At 39.4% G+C, this 19511-nt stretch overlaps 1 protein-coding gene across 2 annotated transcripts in view; it reads right to left on the bottom strand.

Annotated features, from left to right (window-relative positions):
• The window catches only part of myo6a (myosin VIa), a 185317-nt gene that overhangs the window by 126934 nt on the left and 38872 nt on the right, over positions 1 to 19511 (bottom strand). For both annotated transcript variants that reach the window (XM_036582362.1, XM_036582364.1), the window contains exons 2-8: positions 18629 to 18754; positions 10743 to 10812; positions 8850 to 8923; positions 5443 to 5572; positions 4154 to 4259; positions 1614 to 1669; positions 1431 to 1528 (exon numbers count right to left, since the gene is read on the bottom strand). In XM_036582362.1, coding sequence (XP_036438255.1) covers positions 1431 to 1528; positions 1614 to 1669; positions 4154 to 4259; positions 5443 to 5572; positions 8850 to 8923; positions 10743 to 10812; positions 18629 to 18745 — 651 coding nt within the window. In that variant the 5' untranslated portion in view covers positions 18746 to 18754. The remainder of the gene's footprint in view (positions 1 to 1430; positions 1529 to 1613; positions 1670 to 4153; positions 4260 to 5442; positions 5573 to 8849; positions 8924 to 10742; positions 10813 to 18628; positions 18755 to 19511) is intronic.

Below are 19511 nucleotides of genomic sequence, written 5' to 3'. Positions count from 1 at the left end.
ATCTAACCTCTCCTTTTAATAAATAGCAAAATACAAAATTACAAAAGTACCAATTACTATTGTGCAAAATAAAAAGAAACACTAACATCGACTTACATACAGATTCAGCAGATTTTTTGTGTACTAAAAGGATGAAGAAAAAAAATCACCTCAACAGCTCATGGAGGGTGTTGTGTATATATATACATATATATATATATATATATAATATATATATATACACATATATATATATATATATATATATATATATATATACACACACACACACATACATATATCACACTCAAAACAACATTGGGTGTGAGAACAACCCTAATGTTTGATGCAGGCCATTTTCACAGGCCGGTTTTTTGAGGTGTGCACGTGTGTGTTTTGTAATAGACTGTTTAGCCTAATGGTTAAGTTACTTATTCAACACCAGCACAGAGAAGCACTCATTAGGCTTCTAACGGTTGTCATGTCGCCTCTCTGGTGCTGCTAGCTTGACCTGTTTATGTCATCTCAGCTCTTAAAAATTTATCCCGGAAACTCATATTGCAATACCAGAAAAAATACAATTCATCGCGCTGCCCTGAATTTAATGCACAATAACTGTTTATTTGCTGAATTTAACATATACCTACTCAAAAATACAAATAAAACCAATTTTGGCTTGTCAAAAGTTATGGCACATTTTATATTTAATTTTTTTTCCAATACCTTAAACTGTGCACTAAATTTTGTGGAAAAATGCCACATTATAGTGTTCTCTGTACAGGATGTGTACAGGATGTGTTAACTTCTTTTACCTCAGAAAATCAACAAAACGTGCCATTTGACCAGGGGCACCCAAACCTTTGCATATGACTGGGTATGTTTATAAACAGAAACCACAGAAATTTGAATGTGAACTAACATCAATATGCCTGCATGATGTGTGTGCAGTCAGAATTCAGCACAGTGAAAAATTCAGCTACACGGTGAAGTTGTGGTGCTCTAAACTACATCTACAAGTCTGTGCGGCCTTAATGAAGACCCAGGTGTGGTGTGAGCAGAGAAGTTTTAGGGATGCATTTACCGAAAAGATTTGGGTATCTTGGATCTTGGGACTATCTTGGGACTATTGACTTCTAGTGTTTTAGCATCATTAGCCTTGTATCGCTAAACTAAAGAAGCAAAACCTTTCATCAAATCATTGCTTTAATGCTCGGTGTAGACGCCCATCAAAAGAGAACAAATTTAGCATCCCACATGCACAATAAGCACTCTTCCAGCCACTTTAGACGATACTTAGAGAACACAGTGACTTCAAAACAATCACTGCTTACCCCACTGCTTCCTAAGAATAAGAATCCAGCAATAACATGAGAATAAGCTGTTTTGGTGTGCTCAGCATTGCTGGTCTATACTTGGCCAAACCTCACTCACAGCAAGGAGGGCACACTGACCTTTGTGTTAAAGTGAATCTCCACAAACTTGCCGAAGCGGCTGCTGTTGTTGTTGCGGACAGTTTTAGCGTTCCCGAACGCCTCCAGCAAGGGATTCGCTGCAAAGACCAAACAAAAGGTCACCATTCTGTAATCTGTCTGAGTCAGTGTGTTAAGCCAGCAGCATTTACAGCACACACGTACCTTCAACTATCCTTTCATCAATGTCCTGACCTGTCCCATAGGAGGTGGTTAAATACCTGGGAAAAACACAGCAAAGACAAAAAGTCAGAGGAGACAATCACTTGGAGTTTTGTCAATATGACCTTTGTGACTGCAACCTGGCATCAACATACAGAAACACGATCATCTGTCATTTCACATGTTGCTTCTGCCTGATTAAAGAAATAATGTGTAACAAAATCTGTTACATTGTTATCTTTGTCCCCCAAATGTACAGTGGTGCTTGAAAGTTTGTGAACCTTCTAGAATTTTCTACATTTCTGCATAAATTTCACCTATAACTTCATCAGATTCTCACACAAGATGAACAATGTTTTGCGGATGGATGAGACCAAAATAGATCTTTTTGGTTTAAATGAGAAGCGTTATGTCCGGAGAAAGGAAAACACTGCATTCCAGCATAAAAACCTTATCCCATCTGTGAAACATGGTGGTGGTAGTATCATGGTTTGGGCTTGTTTTGCTGCATCTGGGCCAGGACAGCTTGCTACCATTGATAGAACAATGAACTCTGTGTCAAACCAGCAAATTCTAAAATTAAATGTCAGGACATCTGTCCATGAGCTGAAACTCAAGAGGACAGGGGTCATGCAGCAAAACATGACCCTAAGCACACAAGTCGTTATACCAAAGAACTGTTAATAGAATAAAGTTAATGTTTTAACAGTGTAAAATATGACTAATAGTGGAAATCACTGCCTTGATGACTGAATGGTCTATTTGTTATGTAAATATTATTTATTGTCAATGTTTGAAAACTGCAGTTTTTTCGTAAGTAAACTTTCTTGCTAAAAAAATCTGTTGCTTAAAGTCAGGAGTGTGCGATATTTGGCAGAGATCTTCTTTTGAGATCCCACATCTATTATAAAGCTGGTCTTTGCCCATCGCTTTTCACAGCAATCAACGTGTTCCATATCAATGAGTGTGTTTACATGCACTCAATAATCCAATCATAATTGGATTTCTGCAGTGAATTTGATGATTCAAATGGTCATGTAAACACCATACTCCGATCTAGAAATCCAAAAAAGAGAGTTGGATTTTAGCTCAGTAATCAGATTTCTTAGTGTATGTAAACTCTTATTCTGATTTCTTTCGGATTTCTCAGTCTGCAAATGTGCAAAACAGACTTGAGGACCAGAAATAAGTGAGCAGCGCTGCAGCGAGATGCAGCAAAACTCTTTTGGAGCGACGCTGAAACTACATACTTGACGAATTCAAGGATTTAAATATTCCTCATCTTCTAGATGATGTATGTTCATATTTTCAGATAAAGTGGTGCAATGTTTTGAAAAAAAGCCCTGGCATGACGTTTGAGCTTATGCTATGTTTACGTCACGTCTTCTTCTGTGAGTTTATTGGCTGGTTGCAAAGCAGAAATCCGATTATTGTCTGACTCATGTAGACCCGAAGTTTCCCGCTATCTGATTACTCAAGTGCATGTTAACATGTTGATCTGATTACTGACAAAATCTGATTTTCTGAAGTTAGCAGATTATTAAGTGCATGTAAACACACTCAATTTCAGGTGAAAATCAAATGGAAGCTGACTGTCCTTGCTGCTATCATTAATAACAATGATAACGTTGCACATAAAAACCCTTTTTTCTGCCTACCATTTGAAAAGCTACTGTGAAAAGAAATCTGAATGTGCGAAAATGAAACCGTGGTGCTCTTTTTTCACGTTTCAGTAACATTATCTCAGCTCAGACTGGCCCACTAATCATATAATAAACAATCAAAATTTTGCAATGAGCAGCATATATGATTTCGGTTTAGGATTTAGCCAAGTGTTTTCATTTCAGTGCACCACTCTATATAATTCTATGTCATTCAGTGTTAATAAATATAATTTGGTACTAAAGAATGTCCTGCTAATTTAAATAAGCACTGATATTACACAAATTACTGTTCTTTTCAACATCACAAACTAATGAACTACAAATGTCTTTAATTTAAACGCCGCCTGGAAAGATTACGAAATGGACATCCTTGCCCAGAAGAAGGCTGCCAAAGCTTTAGTTTGGTATTATTTTGGTTTCCAACCAAATAAATGTGGAGAACCACTGGATGTTAGCAGTGTTACATGTTGTATGTGCAGAATATAGATATCATTATAAATTATTAAGTGATATTAAAAGCTGGGACAGTTGTTAATTATATGGTAACTGAATTTGGATCATGATAACATTATATATCCCTACAATTCTGATGAGAACAAGCATTTGTCCAAATGCACATTATCATCCGGTCTTATTAGAAACCACATAAGCAAGTCTATCTGACATTACTTAACAACTTGACACTGAGGTGAGAGGGAGATCACGACAATTAGTAGTGTGAAAATTAAAGAAGCAAACTTCAGACACCCAGCAGGTCTTATCTGATCAACATCTGGGGGAAGGGCCAAATTAGGCAAATCAGGCTTTTCAACAAGCTATTTCTTTAAAGCCACATGATGTATAGCAGTCGACTGTGGTAAAAGTGGAACTGTCTCTTACCGGAGTACAAACTTGGTGTTTTCGGTCTTCCCTGCCCCTGATTCTCCAGAGACGATGATGGACTGACTCATCTTCAGTACCTTCATGTCGCGATAGGCCTTATCAGCTGGCAGAAACACACAGGCCATCAACCACTCCACACATATTACTCCATCTACAGCACTCTCAGTTAATGCTAAGGTCAATGAAGTGATAGCAAATTAAGCATTTTAATGAGAAAATGTGACTAAACAAAAAGAGAATAATGTCCAACTTCTACTATATTTATCCACATTTTTGCCCAACACATTTAGAGCTGAATGAACTGTCCCAAAAGTTCTAAAACACTGATTGCAGCTTAAATGCCAGGAGAAGTAAATGGTAGTAAATGAAATACCTGAATCAGCATCATTTTACAAACAACAGTGCTGAGAATTGCGGTAATAATTAGGGATGCCCAAAACTTTAAGACGCCAAAATATTTTGATCGCTTTCTGTTTTTGACTGAAAGAAAAAAAAGGCTGAGAATTTGGGCTCAAAAATACAAAAAGTTGAATTAGACCGCAATAAAGTGTCAAAATCTCACACTTAAGAAATCATTTGACTGATACTGAAAACGAGAAACAGTGAAACTCCTGCGCTGTGCAGACGAGTTCAAACAGTTTGAGCAGCAGCTGATCAACTGTGAGGAACACAGTCACAAAGGACAAAGTCACAAAGGAAGTTCACAAACAAAGGTGCAATATAGCAAAGCAACTAAAGAAACATAATGGAATTTAATGTCTTGGAAGACCGACTGTTTTTTTCAAGAACGACAGATTTTGTAGCACTTTCTTCAGCCTACATACTGTAATTTTAATAAGTTTATTTTCTGTCTTTATTTAACTGTTTTTAATTTACTATCTGCTCAGTTTTGTCCTATTGAAGACTGCAGATTTCCTCAATAATAAAAATATGTTTTCTGTACTACCTGGTAGATTTTATGTTTAGCACTTTTATTCAAAATAATAAATAAAACAGCAATTAGAATAAAAAAAGTTTAAAAAACACCTTTCTTTTGTTTTTTTGCACCAAGTATGTCTTGAATTTCAGTTTCAGTCAGGAATTTTAATTTCGGTGAATCATTAGTAATTATGGTTATTTGTATCCACAGCATTTCGTGTTTGTATTTTGACATTACATGTATTTCCACATGCCTTCCTATTCGAACAAGACCACTGTTCACCAAACGGAGAGTTTTAACAGTTAGCTGACATTCAGAAACCCTTAGATGAAGAGCTGAATAAGTGACTTTAGTTTGTGTCTCTCACCGATTGCATAGACGTGGGGTGGGAGCGTTCCCAGCGAGCGGCCCCGGTACTGCTTGATGGTGTCGGGGGAGTAGAGCTTGGGGATGTCATAGTAAGGGTTCACTGCTATCAGGATATTGGCCACATAGGTCTAGAGGACAAAAGTTAGAACCAGGGTTAGTAAAGAAGCATTCACAATGAACAATATGAAAAAGATCTAAATATCTTTGCAATATATTATATACATATGCAGTAATAATTTCTGTAGTTTCACTTCTATCACTGTGGCTCTGTACTTCAGCACACTGGATTCATCACTGTACAACCAAGAACTCAAAGTATTTAAAGGGAAATTCCACAGATTTTTCTATATTTCTGCATAATTCAATGACTGAGATGTCAAAGTCATTCAGAGTGGTTTGATGTGAGACGGTTCACTGTCGGGAAAATTACTGACACAGTGGTGGTGATAGGAACCAGGGGTCACAATGCCTACAACACAAATTTAGCCATTTTATTTACTATTCAAAACCACCAGTGAAATCTACATGGTTCTTCTGTGTTTATATGTAACGCTGATAATGGTAAAACGGCATTAAATCCACAGAATAAAAGGCTGTCTTTGAGAACTATCCTGCTTTTTCTGCGTCCTGCACGTACTTATTCTCCACCACGTGTTTTAAAAATGCACTGTAGGCCATAACTTAGAACATACTTATTCTTCAAAGCTATCATAAAACAATGCTTCAGGCACCCGGCAGCATGTTCATAACCCATTTCATATAATAACTTTCTGGCATAAAGACTTCTATGCAAACTATTTTTTTCTTGCATTTATGCTTCATGCATGTATCCCTCTGCCATGAATTCTATTTTTGAAAATATATATGTTTTAGGCCAAAATCTCATCTAAAAAACTGTCATTAAAATGTTTCAGGCATCAGGCAGCTATACACATAACCATTGCAAGTAATATGTTTCTGTTATGTAGCTTTTTAGAGGTGTCACAGGGGAATTCCACCGCTTTTCCAAAATCCTACTTAATTTAATGGTTGAGATGTAAACAAAGCCATTCAGAGTGGTTTGGTGTAAAACACTCCGTTCTAGTGAAACTTACCAGCTCAGAATTTTTGATGGGAATGAAACATCTGAGGAGTTTAAAGCCTCTAAAAGCTCCCTCACAGAAAGGTATTACATGAAATGGTTACAAATACGCTGCCTGGTGCTTGAGGCAATATTTTATACTCAAGTTAAGAACATGTTTTTAGAAATACATTCATGGTGGAGCGACACATGCAGGACACTGTTAGGCAAAGTAGTCATACTGTTTCAGCTTTACCACTATTTTAATTATGTTACAGCTGAATTACGCAGCAGTTCTGCAGAATAGGTGGAATACCCCTTTACGCTCCTCAGACGTCTGGTTCCTTTCACAACTACTGAATTGGCTGTAGTGTCCCAAACGCGACGTAGGTCACATAATAACATTAACAGCCACATGAATAAGGCCCCTAATAACAGTAAGTGTGGGGTAGTTCGGGTATGATACATAAATACATGTAATATTTCTTTTTAAAGTTCATAGCAGAAGCTCAAAGCTTCTAAAAAACAAAAAGTGGTATCATGCCATCTCTATTTCATCTCTAAAGCAACATGCTGGAGCATCTTTTTATCTCTACTGACACATCAAATCTACAAATCATGCTATTTTTATTACTTTTGGATCAACAATGCTTCGCGCCATGTTTTCCTTGACACATCTACCAGGTTTGTTTATTTTAGTTGTACCTTCAGAATGTACGCCATTCACTGTTTCGCTACTCAAATTAGTGTTAAATCCCATGATGGGACTCGGCTGTGAACCAAGAAGTTATTCGCTGCGGCTGATGACGTGGTTCTTTGGGTCACTGCAACTGAGAGTGAAGCATTCATCCACTGTGTGCAAACTTCCTCCAGAAGGTCTAACAGGCATCTGTGAGCTGCTCTGAATGTTATTAAACGGGAAAGAAAAATGTAAAGGGGCTGAAGTGACTCGATGTGGCCACCAGGTGGCATCTAAACACATCTGCTGTTTACTGCCAGTCACTGAAAGGCAAGCAATAGTGAAGAGAGAAAGCAAACATCAGGAGAAACTAAAGAACTCCAAATTTCTACATAATTAAACTGTTAGGACGTAAACAAAGTCATTCAGAGTGGTTTGATGAGAAATGCTCCCCCTAGAGAAACCTGTAAATAAGTAAATCGAGTGGTAAACCTGAAACAATACGTTTCCTTTGGTGCCTACTTCGCCACACAATGCCCTGCATATATCTCTACACCATGAATGTATTTAAAAATATATGTTCTTATTTGAAAAGTAGTATAAAATATTGTCTTAAGCATCAGGAAGTGTATACGTAACCATTTCATGTAACTGCCTGCTGTGAGGAAGCTTTAAGAGGCATTGAACTATTCAGACGTCTGGTTCCTATCACCACCACTGTGAACAATTCCGAGCTGGTAAGTTTCTGTAGAACGGAGCATTTCACCACAGCCACTCCGAATTAGTTTGTTTAAATTATAAGCATTTAATTAAGCAGAAAATGTTGGAAAAGCAGTGGAATTCCCTCTTTTAATGCCTTTAAAAAGTTACGTAACAAAGGTATTACATGAAATGATTATGTATGAGCTACCTGATGCCAGAAACATTGTTTTCTGACAGTTTTAGATGAGATTTTGGCCTAAAACGTACATACTTTTTAAAATACAGTTCATGGCGGAGGGGTACATGCATGAGGGATACATGTAAGGAAAACAGTCCATGAAGAACACTTATTTCTAGATTTACCACCATTTCATCATATAAAACTCATTGTGGATAGTAAATATAATGGCTATATTTGGGTAGACACACCTCTGGTCAAGCTCCAATTTTTCTACAAAGAAAATATTTCACATCAACCAACTCTGAATGACTATTTACATCTCAATTCAATTATTTTTACCAACAAAAAATAATAATACAAAAAATAAATGAGGAATATTTTGTCACTTCTCTCAGTCTATATTTCAGCTCACTGGGCCAAACAGTTCAGGCAACGTGTAATAGTTAAACACTAATGCTGTGGGGCAGGAGATGGGAAAGCTGGACAAACATCCTACAAAATGGGAGACAAAGGCGACCGCTGTGTTATCAAAGGAAAGAAGAGAATAAAGAACTAGAAAACAAATAACAGGACACACAATAATAAGGCTGCAGTGCTGAAGAGAGAGGGGCGTGGGACTACAGAAGGCACTACAGTACTGAGGCACTACAGTACTGAGCTACACTGTATTAAAGCTATGTTCAGTCCTTCGCCTTCCGCAGTGAGATCTACTGCCCACAGGCCGCCTACGCAGGGCCAGGGCCAGATTCTCTTCACTGCTTTTGGTGGACATTTAATACTTACGTAAATTTTGTCTTTACTGTAGCGCACACGGATGTTATTAAGGAGTGTGGCTTCATTCAAGTACATCAACGAGCCTGCAACAGAAACACAGACGGAAAGGCAGATTAAGATCAAACTGTATGCAAGCGAATAGATCAAAACAGATAAACATGATGAAGAGGGGAAAAAATGTGGCTTTTTAATCAAATTTAGTCAAATCCCATGAAGCATAGCTCTCTACAGCACAATGGTGCCACTAATATGGGAGGAAGATCTTCACTGCATATCATCCTTATCAGACTGCAATGCTTTTGAAGCACTGTTGTTTCTCAGTTCTTTGAGTGAGAGAGATGCTGTTTTTCTTGTGAAACTAGAGGTAGTGGGCTGACTAGGAGGCTTTAGTCTGTCAACAAACCATGTGAAGCTGCAGAAAGCAAAGAACTGCAGCTGCAACCTTGATCTTCAAAGACAGATTTAAAGCTACACTATGTAAAATTTGGGGATTTGGAGATTTGGAGACCTCTCTGGTGGAAATATGTAACTGCATGCGAAAGTGCAGAAGAAGAGTTTGCAACGTGTGTTGTGCTTCAGACCCCTTCCCCGAGTGGATGAATCTGATGATGACGTCATCATATCTTCATCAGTATAATGCTGATTTTGCATATGAGACCTAAACATCGAGCCATGTGACGTTAATACGTACGTGTGATACGTACGTCGTGGTCTGAAATGCCAGAGAAACTTGCAGTGTCAGATCTTTTCACAGTGGTGGTGATAGGAACCAGACATCTGACGAGTTTAATGCCTCTAAAAACTTATTAGGTTATTACAAAAATGTGTTATGAATATGCTGCCCGATGCCTGAAATATTGTTTTAGGATAGTTTTGAGATAAGATTGTGGCTTAAAACATACTTTTAAAATCCATTTATGACAGAGAGGTACACACATGGTGTTGTATGGCAAAATAGTCCCAAAAGAAAACATATTCTGTCAGATTTGCCATTATTTTACCATCATCAACATTACATATAAAAATGTATGTAGGTTCACTGGTATGGATAGTAAATACAATGGCTATATTTGTGTTGTAGATATGGTGACCCCTGGTTCCCATCACCACCACTGTAAAAGAAATCTGAGAAGGTAAGTTTCTCTACAAGTAACCATTTTACATTAAACCACTGTAAATGACTGTTTACATCTCAACGACTGAATCATGCAGAAATTTTTAATAATTGGTGGAATTACTCTTTATACAGGCCACTTCCAAATACATGTTAACCCTTTATGGCTGATGCAAAAAAGGAGCTATTTCTGCCATTTAATCTGCTCTTCTCTGTTAACAACGCAATTTCTTAATGCTGTTGTTGCATTTATTTTAAACATAAAGAATGTGATCTAATAAAGCTGATTAAATAAAACAATGATAATTGCTTAACTACATGAACTGTGCTCTCATGCAGATACTCGCTCACACAGTGCATCCAACAATAAAGAAAGCACGATAAGCCCTCGGTCAGAAGATATAAACGAGTTAAAGGGAACCACCAAAGTCTCAGAATGGACGTTTGATTCAGTCGGGTTCAGACATTAAACCCAGGTTCTGGAAAACTGCTCCACTTGGTGGAGATTCTAGTAAAATGTCTTAGTCTACACCATGTGTCAGGCTCCAGTCCTCGCAGGCCAAAACACTGCAGACTTCAGCACACTGCCTCATTTAACACACCTGATTCAGCTCATCAGCTAATCAGCAAGGCCTTTGTAAACTGAATTCAGAGTGTTAGATGAGGGTAAACGTTAACCTCCGCAGCACTTTGGCCTAAAGGGTCCCCAGTTTGACATGCCTGGTCTAGGCTTAAACTTAAACTAAGCCCAGAAAACAAAGCGGGTTTTACACAGCTGGATCACTCACAGTTGTCCTCCACATGTTTGTTGACGTCGTCCTCAGCAGGGAACACTTGATTAACAGGAGCAAGAAAAGTCTGCAACACAGAAAGGAGAAAACACTGCAGTGTTAGGTCACTCAAACATGGATTTGTGTAACAGTCACAAAAAGATTTAAAAATACATAAATGGCAAAATCATGAACTGCAAATCCAAAAAAAACATACACTTCCACTCCTGAGCCACTTTATGAGCTCCATCAACCTTACAGCTCCATTTTATAGGTGCATGATTACAGACTGTAGACATTCTCATGACAATTTATCAGTTGTCCTCCACTACATTGCTCATTGGTCAATTTCTCACCACTGCTAGGATGAGTGTGATCCCCCACCCAAAAATATCCAGCCAAGAGTAGCTCTGTGATCAGAAACTGACCACTGATGAAGGCCTAGAGGATGGTTAACATACACTGCGCATCAACAGACGGGCTACAGCCTCTAACTGAACACCGGCAAGGTGGAGCTACGAGGGAGGGGCCAGTATTTCTAACACATTCCAGCCAGTCGTCAATCATAGGTACGTATTTCAGACACAAAAGCAGCAAATATATAAGACGTTCCTTATTATGTCATGAAGTATCTAGTTATTAAAGGGTTATATGCACCACATCTGTGTACTCTGTGCACAATCACTGACAGAGAGAGAGAGAGAGAGAGAGAGAGAGAGAGAGAGAGAGAGAGAGAGAGAGTAAGAAAGAGTAAGAGAGAACAAGAGAGAAACAGACTGTGTGTGTGAGAGAGAGAGAGAGAGAGAGAGAGAGAGTAAGAAAGAGTAAGAGAGAACAAGAGAGAAACAGACTGCGTGTGTGTGTGAGAGAGAGAGAGAGGGAGAGTAACAGGAGGAAAATACTGTATGAGAGAGAGAGAGAGAGAGCGAACAAGAGAGAAACAGACTGTGAGAGAGAAAGAGAGAAAGTTTGTAGCGGGGTAAAGAGACTATAAGAGAAAGCGAATGAGAAACTGACTGTGAGAAAGAGAGAAAAAGACAGTTAGCAAGAGAAAGAGTGAGCAAGCGAGAAAGAGAAAGAGAGCAAGAGAAAGAGAGACAGAGAAAAAGAGAGCAAGAGATTGAGCAAGAGAAAGATAGTGAGAAAGAGAGTGAGTGAGAGAGCTAAGAAGAGGGACAGAGACCAAGTGAGTGAGAAAATGAGGGAGAGAGAGAGACAGAGAGAGAGACAAAAGGAGAGAAAGACAAAAGGATAGAGAGATAAAGAGAGACAAAAGGAGAGAGAGAAAGAGATTGGTTGGGGTAGAGAGAACGAGAGAGAAAGTGAGGGAAAGTGAGCAAGAAAGTCAGAGATAAGGGAGAGAGAACAAGAACGAGAGAGAGAGGGAGAGAGAACAAGAACGAGAGAGAGAGGGGGAGAGAGAGGGGGAGAGAGAGAGAGAGAGAGAGAGAGAGAGAGAGAGAGAGAGAGAGAGAGAAAGAGAAACAAAAAGACATAGGGAGAAAAACTTTTCACAAAAGCTCCATGTTTCAGTTTTGTTACATTCAGCCCTAGAAAATTCCTGCACAGGTACTTACATGCACACATAAATCATACGGGGCATGTTTTTAAATATACATATCAATAAAACACTTATGCGGATTTGTATGACAGCTCATACTGAAAAGGCCTAAAACACTGGTCACTAACTCCTCTCTGCACACGCTGTGGGCACCGTGTTCTCTACAGGTTTAGGTGCTGGATCTTCAGGCTTCAACAGTATGAACAGTGAACATATAGAGATGACTGAGCGCTTCGGTCAGCAGCTCCTGTTCACTCTCAGTGCGGCTGAGAGGAGGAGGAGGAACAGCTGCGGTGTTTGGGTGGCTTTGTTATCACTGCAGGAAGTATTTCTAAAGTCGGAACTCCTTGACATCAGACATCCTCCTTGACATCATTTCCTGAATGCTGTTTTCCTGGAAATCGGGATGTCAGAGAGAGCAGGACACAACCTAACACACTGTGGGTTTTGATGTATAACTTTAAAATATACAAGCAAGTTTAAAGGGGTATTCCACCCATGTTTCTAAATTTCTTCATATTTATATCCTTAAGATGTAAACAAAGTCATTCAGGGTGGTTTGATGTGAAATGCTACTAAAAGCTCCCTCACAGAAAGTTACTGCACAATATGGCTATGACGAATACGCTGCCTGATGACTGAAACACTGTTTTATCATAGTTTTGAGATAAAGCTTCGGCCTAAAACATGTTTTTAGAAGTCATTTATGGCAGAGAGGTACATGCAGGGTGTTGTACGGAGGAAATGCTCTGTTCTAGAGGAACTTAGAGCCAGAATTGTTCACATTGAGGGTGATGGGAACCAGACATCTGAAGAGTTTAATACCTCTAAAATCTCCCTCACAGAAAGTTATTGCATAAATGGGTAACAGACTTGGGATATGATTTTGGCCTACAAATTTTGGAAAAATTTTAATATTGTATACAAGCAACCTAAACACATCTGCTACAGAAAAACTTTTCTTTTTTTAACTCTACAAAAAGTTTCAAACAGTTAACTGTTCTGAACTGACAGAAGACGATAAACACTTCTCTCATTGTTTACTTCAGGAGGCCTAGCTGTAACAGTTAAAACTACCTCCACCATGCGGAGAATGGCTAGCTCTCTCCAGGAGTTATTTACAGGTTTTAAAATGGTGCTGTTACAGCTACCAAGAAGCAGATTAAAACAGTACACGCACAGCTTCTGTGACATTAAAAACACTAAAAATTCTGAAAAAAGTCACTTTTATGGAAGAACAACAATCAAGCTTGAGAAATATCCGTAAAGTTCACAGACGGTGGGATGATGACCAAAAGCATGTTCTACCAGGACCTGTTTGACTCCAGAAACACATCAGTGTTACAATTTTCCCTGTGTTAGGTTGGGCCCTTGCCCCTCATAATTAATGGAAAAATATTATTTATTTGCTGAATTTAATATATTGAAAAAAAAACAAGCCATGTGGCGTGTGCGTATGTTTAGACACCCTTTCAGTTTTTGTTTCAAATTTCAATGACTGCACATTACATTTTGAAGAAATCTGTCATGTGTTCCACGCAGAAATGCTGTTTAAGTCTCTTCACTTTGAAAATCAATAAAATGTGTAATTTGACCAGGTGTGCGCAAACTTTGTAACACAGTGCAACCAGAATAGTGATGTGAACAGTATAAGCCTGTTTGCACATTGCATTTACATGTGAGTTTGTATCCAGATTATACCTGGATAAGCTTCGTCTTGATACCATTCATACTTTTCATTAAAATGCATCCCCAGGGTGTCAAGACGACAAGTTTACTTTCCCCATTACGACACGAGTGGACAAGCTCAGCTTGGACACCTTCAACAGCAAGAAGTGCAAGAAAGCTCTTGGGGTTCAGATACTTTCTGTCATGCAGTAGTTCAGTATTTTTGTCTTTCTGTTTGTTACTCTCTGGATCGCACAGAATGGGGAACCCAGGCACAGCCATTGTTAACTTTCCTTCCATGTTATCCAGGCAGAACTACATAGGCATGTCCTTGCTGTGCACAAACAATGGACAGTTGCATCTGCCTGATTGGTCAGCGCTCTGTGGCTGCCGTGTGCAATTTGCATGAAGTTGAAGCCAGTTTGACCGCTATCACCACATCACAAGTCATGTTCATGCCGCTCACTATACCACAATCTCTCACGCACTTTTCTGCTACTCCCCATTGAAAATGAATGGGGAGGAATTTGGATGATGAATACTGATTAGTATCGGCTGATATTCCAAGCTTCAATACCTGTAAAGGTATCATCTCAAAATGCTGCGTAAAATTAGTCTTAAAATATATATATAGTACAAAGCAAATGCCTTCCAATTGTGAGGCCAAAAATCTGTGCCCCTCACACACTACTAGACCTGCAGGCCAGAGCTGTCCAGCACAGACTCAGCCAACCTAAGAATCAGGGAAAACTGGTGTTAAAGTTGTGTATTTTTAACCTTTGGATTAAGCCATGATAATGTAAACAGCACGTTATTATTGTCATGGTCAGTCTAAAGTCTTAATGGACCTAAGCTCATTCTGATTGAAACGTGGTATAGGCCAACATTGTCAGACCATTCCAGATATATATAAATGCTTAAGCTGGGCCTACACTGCCCAATTTTATCTCCAATCAGCCCCTTCTGACAAATTGTAACAATCTGAAGTGATTTTCCAAATGGGAAGATCCCAGAAGTGATCCAATCCTTCCAATTACGCTCACGAGGCCTTCAGAGGCCTTTCCATATTTTCAAACATGTTTGACTTCTACGACTCAGAACATTCATGAGTCCTGTAGCTGGTAGATGGTCAGTGACGTAACTGAACGCCACATGTGGAGCGGAGAACTGAACACAGGCAAACAGTCACTCTCTTTACAATTTCTAAGCTAGCAGTTTGCAGTAAAACATTTCTCCAGCTCTCACTGCGTTTCTCAACCACATATTCATTGAATCTGCATAAGAGCATCCGCCAAATGCCATAAATGTAAATGTAAAAGCTAAAACAAGGCTGGCCCAGTTTAGTTTTGTTTCACAGATGACGGCGAGATCTGAGGTTTTCTGTAACTGAAACTTGTCATGTGTGTGATGCCCACTTTTTGAGCTCTCTAGTGTGAGCACCCTCACGACAAAAAGTACAAGAAATTAAGACATTTGGACACCAAGGCAAACTGGCGTGGCAAAATATGCAAGGGAAAAGGCTCATTTGTTAGATATTGATAGATAGATAGATAGAGATAGATAGATAGATAGATAGGTAGGTAGATAGATAGATAGATAGAGATACACTATATGGACAAAAGTATTGGGACACCTACACATTACACCTACAGGAGCTTTTATGAAATCCCATTCTAAATCCATAGGCATTAATATGGAGTTTGTCCCCCCCTTTGCTGCTATAACAGCTTCCACTCTTCTGGGAAGGCTTTCTACAAGAGTTTGGAGAGTCTGTGGGAATTTTTGCCCATTCACCCAGAGGAGAATTTGTGAGGTCAGACACTGATGTTGGACGAGAGGGCCTGGCTCACAATCTCCATTCTAGTTCATCCCAAACATGTTTGATGGGGTTGAGGTTATGACTTTGACCTTGCTTTGTGCACTGGGGCTTAGTCTTGCTGGAACAGAAAAGGGTCTTCCCCAAACTGTTCCTGCAAAGTTGAAAGCGTACAATTGTCTTGGTCTGCTGAAGCAATAAGTTTTCCCTTTTCTGGAACTAAGGGTCTAGACCAACCGCTGAAAAACAACCCCATAGCATTATCCCTCCTCAACCAAACTTCACAGTTGGCACAATGCAGTCAGGCAGGTAACGTTCTCCTGGCATTCGCCAAACCCAGACTCGTCCATCAGACCCCTACATAGAGAAGCATGATTCACCACTCCACAGAATACAGAATACGTTTCCACTGCTCCAGAGTTCTTTTGCTGATGTTGCTTCCAGAGGCAATTTGTAACTCTTTACTAAGTGATTCAACAGAGGACATGCACTGTGCGCTTCAGCACCAAACACGGCCTGGCTCAGTCATAGTCTACTACTCGTTTGAGATAAGGAAAAATTGCCATTGTAAATTTGATATTTGCAGAATTACCTTCAGACTGAATGCGAATATCTGAGGACTCACTCAAAAAACTAAAAACAATGTGCGGCACAGATGTCAGGCGACCTTTGACCGTGTGGGTCAGGCTCTGTCAGATGCGTTACATTTGCAGGGAGCCCCCGCTGACTGTGAGGCCCAGCGTCCGCTCTCTCAGACTGGAGGGCATTCCTCACGCATTCCACACACCAGCCAGAGCCACAGGGGGGTGTTTAGAGGGAGCCTGAGCTGCTTTAATGATGTCTTACAAACCTCTACGACACAGACTGGAGACCTCACTTTCACAGAGACTAGCTTTAACTACAGTCCTGTGCAGAAGTCAGAGACCACCCTTCATTTATTTAATTTCCCGTACCAATTCATTTTTCAGCACTGGGTAAATATTAATACAGATATTTAAGAGAATCTAACACAAAAGCCTCAATAACTAAATACAATATTTTTTTCTGTATTTACTGTGTGGGCTATTATTATCTCCATATATGTTCTTACATATTTATAATACAAACATGACAATTTTTTTTTATAATTTATAAGAGATATATTACATATAAGTAGCTATATATTTATATATCTAATGAAATTGTATGAAAATAAATGTGTGCATATGTGTGTGAGTGTGTCTGTGTGTGCAGGTGTGATGTAATCCTCAGAATTAAGCCTCTCTCTATGCCAGGCTGCCTCTGAGGCAGAGACGCTGTGCCATTACTGAATGCTTTTGGCACAAACGCCGCCATTCACAGAGGGTGACGTGGTGTCATGCGTTATTTTTTCTCCTTCTTCCCTTTTGCTCTCCCTTTTCCCTCTGCTTCTCCCTTACTCTTTCTGCCTCCCTCTTTCTCTCCATGCCTCCCTCTCTCTCTCTTTCATTTTATGCCTTTATCTCTCACTCTCAGTGTAGGGGTGCCTGCCATCTGTTGGCACAAAGACTATGCTAGTGAACACTCCTCACATTGTGGCAATCATCAGAGCAGGCCACTCCAGGCACATCCGTCCAACATCACATGGGGCAGATGTAATGTTTCACACACTCACACACACACACACACACACACATACACACACACACACACACACATACACACACACACACACACATTTGTTTTACATCACTTGTGAGGACTTTCATTAATTACAATTGGCCACCTTTTAGTTTTTATAATAGTATTTTTGTGGTGAAAGCACCACATCAACTCAGGACCACCAAAATGTCCTCACACAAAATTGTGAAGCAGTCCTATAATTGTGAGGACATGTGGTCCTCACAAGGATAGCTAAAACAAGCAGATACACACATACACACAAAATCACTCTTTCTTGTACAAAACAGCTGGTGCCACTCAGACGCATTTAAAACCCGTGGCCATTTCACTGAATGCAGCTGTGTGCTCATGGGTACTGAAGGATGACACTTTAGATTATAAAATGCTGCATTTGTTAGTTTGCACTTTAGGTGACGTACTCTGGCTCAGAATACTATCTGTAACCAAGATAGACTTTATAAGGTAACTATTTCTACACTCGTCGTCCATTTTATCAGGTCTACTTAGTTGCACTTTGTAGTTCTACAATTACAGACTGTAGTCCATTATTTGTTAGCCCAATTTTACCCCACTGATCAATGGTCAGGACCCCCACAGGACCACCACAGAGCAGGTATTATTTGGGTGGTGGATTGTTCTCAGCACTGCAGTGACACTAACGTGGTGGTGGAGTGTTAGCACAGCAGTGCTGTGTGCACTCGGCTTGTATAATCTCCATAGAAAAAGCCCTGGAGGAGCAGCAGCACATGAGCCTATGTCCAACTGCAATCATTTACAGGAATACAGCACTTGGACTGTGGAGCAGTGGAACTGCATCCTCTGAAGTGATGGAGCTCCATCCAAAACCTCTGTGATCCAGAACTAATCATCCAACATCAGTGCCTGATCTCACTAATGCTCTTGTGGCTTAATGCAGTCAAATCCTCACAGCACTGTTCCAATATCTACTGTAAAGCCTGCCCAGAGCCTAATGTATATCTTGTATATCAGTAATCCAAAAGAAACTATTTGATTACAATTTGAATACACAAATCATTCCAGGGAACCAAACAAAAGCCAGTTATGACATGTAAACACCACAAAAATCAGCCTAGAAAACATCAATGCTAGAAAAATCAGCTTTAATCTTCAGAGCAGACTCGAGAGTGCAGTCTGCAGTCTGCTCCTGTGATAATCTGACCCTGCAGATAAAGCAGAAAGGTCAGACAAAAGGCTCACCTTTCCTCTCTCCTTTAGGGGCTCGATGGTCAGGCTATTCGCTCCGATGTCCACAATGGTGCCCAGCTGGAACCCATCTGTAGGGTGGGGTGCCCACACCGGTTTCCCATCCTCCATCTCACCACGCTGCAACAAGGAGACAGGACAGAGAGGCATGAGACAACAAGAACTCTGATCCCAATCTTTCTAATAATGATGACCACATTATTATCATTAACAATAATAAATAAGATAAATAATAATAATAATAATAATAATAACAACAACAAGAACAGCAGTAATATGAAGTAGAAGAAGATAAGGAAGAAGACAAAAAGACAAAGAAGAAGGATACAATGAGGAAGAAAATGAACACGAAGAAGACAAAGAAACAGACGAAGACGACAAAAAAGATCATGAAGATGAAAACAGTGAAGAAGGAGGAGACGACAGATGAAGACAAAGGACAAGGAAGATGAAAACAAACAAAATCATGAAGAAGATGAAAACAGCATGAAGTTGGAGAAGATAAAGATGAAAAAAGACAAAGAACAAGAGGATGAAGAGGAAGAGGAAGAAGAAGAACAAAAATGAGAAGAAAAGAAGAACAACAAAAAAAGAAGAAAAAGAAGAAGAAAAAAGAGAAGAAGAAGCAAAAGAAGAAGAAGAACAACAACAAAAAAGAAGAAAAAGAAGAACCAAAATTATTGTTTTTTTGTTTTTTTACAATATCATAGAATACAATATCCTCATATCATATTAGAAGACTCTTATGGTTCTTCAAGGGTTCTTTAATAAAGAGAATGGTTCTATATAGAACCATGAACACTCAAAGAACCCTTTGCATGATTAAAGGGTTGTTTGCATCATGAAAGCGTTCTTCAGATCGATGGATCTGCTGTAT

Source organism: Colossoma macropomum, unplaced genomic scaffold, assembly GCF_904425465.1.
Source record: "Colossoma macropomum unplaced genomic scaffold, Colossoma_macropomum, whole genome shotgun sequence".
Classification (NCBI taxonomy): domain Eukaryota; kingdom Metazoa; phylum Chordata; class Actinopteri; order Characiformes; family Serrasalmidae; genus Colossoma; species Colossoma macropomum.
Note: the sequence above shows the minus strand (reverse complement) of the source record. Positions and strands in the feature narration are given on the sequence as shown.